We start from the raw sequence: 6,000 nt of genomic DNA on the forward strand, positions 1-6,000 counted from the left end.
ATCTTTCCATAGGTTGTTGTTCCAACACTGTGAAGGCTTTTTTAGAGCTCTAATCTGGCCTTCCTGTTTTTGAGCCTTACCAATGGGTTGCATCTTGTGTTGAATCCTCTGTATTCACTCTGGTGTAGTCTTTTCTTGATTGTTGACTCTGACACACCTCCTGGAGAGTGTTTTTGATCTGGCCAACTGTTGTGAAAGGTGTTTTCTTCATCAGGGAAAGAATTCTTCAGTCATCCAACACAGTTGTTTCTGTGGTCTTCTGGGTCTTTTGGAGTTTTTGAGCTCACTGGTGCATTCTTTCTTTTTAAGAATGTTCCCAACAGTTGTTTGGGCCATGCCTAATGTTTTTGCTATCTCTTAGATTTTTTTTCAGCCTAATGATGAGTTGCTTCACTGATAGTGACAGCTCTTTGGATCTCATCTTGACAGTTGACAGTAACCGATTCCAAAAGCAAATAGCACACTTGAAATAAACTCTGGACCTTTTATCTGCTCATTGTTATTGGGTTAATAAGTGAATATCACACACCATTTCATGGAACAACTTAGAACCCAGTTATCTAATTACTTTTGGTCCCTTAACAAGTGGGAGGCACATACGCAAACTGTTTAGATTCCTAGAGCGTTCACCTGATTTATATATAAAAACCCTCAAATTAAAGCTGACTGCAGTTAAAGCACATTATAGTTTCATTTTAAATCAATTGTGTTGGTGTATAGAGTCAAAATGTTAGAATTGTGTCGATGTACCAATATTATATCTGTATAATATAATAATATCTGTATAATTTAGTGAGGAAATCATTATACTCGAGTGACCAGGATCAATATATGTATATTCAATTATTTATAGTTAATGTAGCTTCTGTATTTACTTTAAGGTTATTTGTGTTAATTATAAATTAATATACAAAAGCAACATACCCATAATAACTCAGATCTTCTTTGACATTCCCTTTGCTAATGTCCCTATGAAAAAACAGTTCAAAGTTATACACATAGTTCACCAAAAATCTACTCATGCTCAAGCCATCCAAAGATGTGACCTTTTCTGCTTCAGGAGAATATTAAAGAAACTGTGGCTCTTGGGGATTCATTAATTTACAAATCAGATTACATTCAGAGTCACTTGCAGAGGCTGTGAATTAACCGTAATAATATTCTTAATAAAGAATCAGTTCACTTCGTAAGACCTCAATGTATTTTAAGGAGCCACAGGTATTCATTTTGTTTTGCCTGTATGTTTTTTCTTTGTCTTGTATGTATGAATTCCCAAATAGCACAATTTCAGCTAAAACAATTTCAATTCAAGTTTATTTGTATAGCGCTTTTTACAATAATTAGTTTCAAAGCAGCTTTACAAAAGGTGTACATTATTGCAATACACTATTAGTTAGCATGACTTTATTAATTACTTATAACTTTAACTAATTAACTAGTAAGTAATAGCTTCTAACAGTTATCTAAAAGTTATAATGTATAAACAAACCCTTTTTAATGTTTAGCTGAAGAAATAAAGGTCACCTACATCTTGAATGGTCTGAGCTTGAACAGAAAACAGGAAATATTTATCTAAGGGTGAACTATTTCATTCAGAAACACAACCACATTGAAAACATGTACAAAGAAAGAAAATGGATGTCATAATAAAAGTCTTACAGCAGCGGACTGGCTCAATCTGTCAAAGCGGAACTTCAGATTGGATCTGGGTGAGGTCTTATTTCTGAAATCTGTTAATGAGGAAATAAGCCAACTCCAACTCATGAAGCGGTAAATGTTGAACTGAAATAATGACTTCAAGGGAAGCGTCGCAGATATAGTACCTGTTGGACTGCGGCACATGATCACTGGTGCTCCTGCAGCCTGTCCATCTGTGGTCAGAGAGCCAAACACTGGCGAGAGACTGGGCGATATCTGGACACCGCTCTGAAAACATGATTGAAGCCTGTTAAAGGGGTGGTTCACACACAAACAAATGGAAATTTGTTTTTTCTTCAGATTTGTTTTTAGCTGAAATGGTGTTCTTTAGTGTAGTCCGTTTTTTAAGGAAACAGAGGAATTGGCCACTGGAGAAGGGTTGTTGTGGCAGTTTAGCCAATCATTGTCCTCAAATTTGATGTTTTTTTTTTGTATTATTGCCCTAGGCGATGATTATATACATCATTATGATTATAAGGCTTAAAGTGAGCATTACCTCAAAATATGTTTTTTTTTCCATTTATTTTCACTGAAGTCACTTTTACAATAATGACCAATCTTTATTTAATGGATAAAATAATTAAATAAAGATGTATGTTTTATGTATTTTGTTAAATTTTATGGTTTTTTTTTGTATTATTACAACAGGAGATTAATATAAACTGTACATCAATAATGATTATGATGCTCAAACAATGTGAGTATTGTTAAAAAATATATATTTTGAAATGTTATATCACCAGTCACCTTTAAAATAGTGACCAATCTTTATTTAATGTATACAAATCAAGTGGGTATTTGTTTATTGTTGGACTATAAAGCTAATAATATGCCAAAACAATCTGAACTTTGTGTTCATTTGAATTATTGACAATTGTAATTTAATAAATTAGATTTTTTATATGCCGTTAAAAATGTTTAGAATTGATATTTCTTACTCTGAATTAGAATTTCTTAATTTCAATATTGAAATAAATATATCTGAAATGTACTGTAAGACATCTGAATTTTTCAAGGCTTCATATTTTCAAACTTCAGATTTTGGGTGTTCTGAATTCATAGACTGCAGATATCCACTTTGTAAAAATACAGTTTCAAGTTTTCAAGATGAAGAAATTCAGAACATCAAATTCAATATTAATTGAAAATTAACATTGTTTCAAAATTCACATTGTTTTGGCATATTATTAGCTACATACGGGAAAGTCTTGGTATTGATACGCACCTGAAGACTCCAGACCAACAAACTGCTAAAGCGTCTGCCGAGGATCAGTTCAGGCTTTTGATTTACAGAGGCTGACGTATTTTTGTTATTTCTACGCTGCATTTTTTGTCATTTCCAATCCAAATATCTAAAAATTCTTAAATCAAGAAGCATTTTCTAGACAAGCAAAACATAATCTCTTGTTTTAAGAAATAATTTGACAATATTAGGTGAGTTTTTCCTTAAAACAGGCAAAATTATCTTATGTCAAAAGGAAAAACAAAATTACTTTGCTTATCCCTTTGTCAGATTATTTTAATGGTTTTAAGGAAAAACTCACTTAATATTGGCAAATTATTTCTGAAAACAAGACAATATGTTTTGCTTACCTAAAATACTTATTAATATAAGAATTATAAAAATCTAAAAAATATTTTAAAATCTAAGTAAAAAAAGTGTAGTGTATATGATGTTGTTGTCTGAGGTTCTTTTCCAAAATTTGAAGACCTACAAAAGATTAGATAATTTATTTCCTTAGATGGAAAAAAGGCATTTTCAGATGACTTCAGTTTACTATGTGACTGAACTCTAAAAGGGTAATAATATTGTACAAAATGTTTTATTTTCTGAACATACTGATTTAAAAAAAACAATTGTCTCAAAAGCCACAGTCACACTAGAGTTTGAGCGTGTGAAATTCTGTTGTACAGCGCTGTGAAAAGGAGCGGGATTAAAAAAATTGATTAGACGAAAAAGCGAGCGATTACTCCATATTCAAAATTTCTGTCCAGAGAGGACATGTTTTGATCCTCTATTGGTCTGACTCAATCACGTAATGCAATTTCAGAGTTCACCAAGCTTAAACTTTGCAAAGCAGCCACATGCAAAACTTCAGTCTTCCGCATTCACAGGCGTATTAATATAGAGAGAGAATTTTGAGTTTATTGCCATTTCAGCTTCTATGGCTATATCATGGCAAAAAAAAAAAAAAGTTTTCAAATTTACCACATTTTATTTAAGTTTTCTATAATTCTAAAAAATATTCTAACAATTAAAAGTCACCAACAGCAATAAATAATAATAATAATCATAATATATAAGATAAAATCTAAAATAGTTTTTTAAGGTTTACTTTTGAAAAAAATTGAACAATTTTAGACAGATTTACATTTAAAAAGATTCCATTTAAAGTGTGTCCAGATAAACAAGTGTGTCCAAACATAAACATTGTTGTCTGAAAACATTAAAAATAGGGCATTCCACAAGTATATGTTTAACACTTTGGTTACTTTTGCAATGTTGACATTTTGGTGGTTCTTCTCCTTTAAGGAAATGTTCATGTGTGAGTCTTCTATAAACAATCTCATCATGTCTTGAGGTAAAAAAAAAATTAGATTTTCTTCCTATTTCTGGCTGAATTTCAAAAAAGTTTGTTTTCTGAGCACTGATCCCATTTTGTTTGCCATTTGCTAAGAATATAGCCTTTTATTGGTGGATATAGATCTGAAGGTGGGATTTTGCACTCCTGTATTTTAGCTTTCCTGTAAGGGCTGTTTTGGCGGCTTTGTCCGCTTGCTTCAGTCATTCATTCATTCATTCATTCATTCATTCATTCTCTTGTCAGCTTAGTCCTTTATTAATCAGGGGTCGCCACAACGGTATGAACCGCCAACTTATCCAGCAAGTTTTTACGCAGCAGATGCCCTTCCAGCCACAACCCATCTCTGGGAAATCCACACATACACTCATAGACTACGGACAATTTAGCTTACCCAATTCACCTGTACCACATATCTTTGGACTTTGGAGCACCAGGAGGAAACCCATGGGAATGCAGGGAGAACATGCAAACTCCACACAGAAACGCCAACTGAGCCGAGGCTTCAACTAGCGACCCAGCAACCTTCTTGCTGTGAGGCGACAGCACTACCTACTGCGCCACTGCTTCGCCCTGTCGGCTTGCTTATTTCCTATCAATCCAGCATGTCCTGGGATCCAGCAGAAGACTATATTATAAAACTTTTTCTGCAGTTCATTACTTCATTTACTTTGATAAAATGTCAACAATAATGGGATGCTCCAATGTAAAAGAATTCAATGTTTGTAGACAGGATTTTGAGTCTAAAACTATATTAAAATTGTGTCCTTTCAATGTGTTCCACAGCTAAAAATAGAGCCTTTGCTTCTACTGTAAAATTGAGCTTTGATCAGAAATGTGAATGCTGTAGTGTGCTTGACCCATTACTACTGCTGCAGAAACATGACTGTCCATTTTTCATTTATCTGTGTATATTGGTTTATGAGTGGGATACAGATTTTTTCATTTCAGCAACTTTGTTTATATGTATGTGGAAAAGTATCAGCCTTCTTATGCTTGCTCAGATCCAGATTAACATACAGCTCATTTGGCATATTAATACAAGTTTATGTGGCAAGAAGTTTATTATGACCGCAGCTTGGCTCTCAAATTCTTGCCGTTGTCTTGCTTATTATGAATTTCAGCTAAAAAATGGTTATTTGAAGAAAGTCAACAACATCTTGCATGGTGTGAGAGTGAGTAAATGAACAGCAGCTTCTCACTTTTGGACACTTTTCTCGCAGCAACACTGCTAAACATTAGATTTGTCTGAAGACTCACCGGCTCTTTCTCCTCCACAGTCTCTGGTTCTCCTGCCGCACTGCTGAAGCTGCTGGTGCTGGAGGACGAACGAGAGATGTCTGGTGGTCCACTGACCTCCTGCAGCTTGAGTGATGGCCTGAGACAGACGCAGAGAGAGAAAATACAGATTGCATTATTAGCTATGAGGTGTATTTATGTATTGCCACCAGTGATAACCTGTTAACTGTACCTCTCATTGTTCAGGATCTCTGGAGAGCTCGGATTGGATGATGTCTCTGATTTCACTTCCTGTGACAGGTGACCACAGTCTAGACTTCTCTGATCACACAGGGCACTAAAATGACAGTAAATCATGTTTAATAATTCTTGATCATTTTTTGAGATATAGGTGGGTGTTACGGGTTCATGAAATATTATTTTTATTTATATTAAAAAACACTAAATTAATAAAGTACAGCTTTAGCTTCTGTAAAAATAA

General features: G+C 34.0%; 1 protein-coding gene across 2 annotated transcripts in view; it reads right to left on the minus strand.

The window, feature by feature from the left end:
* The window catches only part of rap1gap2b (RAP1 GTPase activating protein 2b), a gene marked incomplete at its 5' end in the record, with an annotated part of 125,081 nt that overhangs the window by 5,655 nt on the left and 113,426 nt on the right, over window positions 1-6,000 (minus strand). For both annotated transcript variants that reach the window (NM_001423699.2, NM_001130656.3), the window contains 5 exon segments: window positions 925-969; window positions 1,660-1,730; window positions 1,824-1,926; window positions 5,541-5,658; window positions 5,752-5,856. In NM_001423699.2, coding sequence (NP_001410628.2) covers window positions 961-969; window positions 1,660-1,730; window positions 1,824-1,926; window positions 5,541-5,658; window positions 5,752-5,856 — 406 coding nt within the window. In that variant the 3' untranslated portion in view covers window positions 925-960.

This window comes from Danio rerio, chromosome 21 (genome assembly GCF_052040795.2).
Source record: "Danio rerio strain M-AB ecotype USA chromosome 21, GRCz13ab, whole genome shotgun sequence".
Lineage (NCBI taxonomy): Eukaryota > Metazoa > Chordata > Actinopteri > Cypriniformes > Danionidae > Danio > Danio rerio.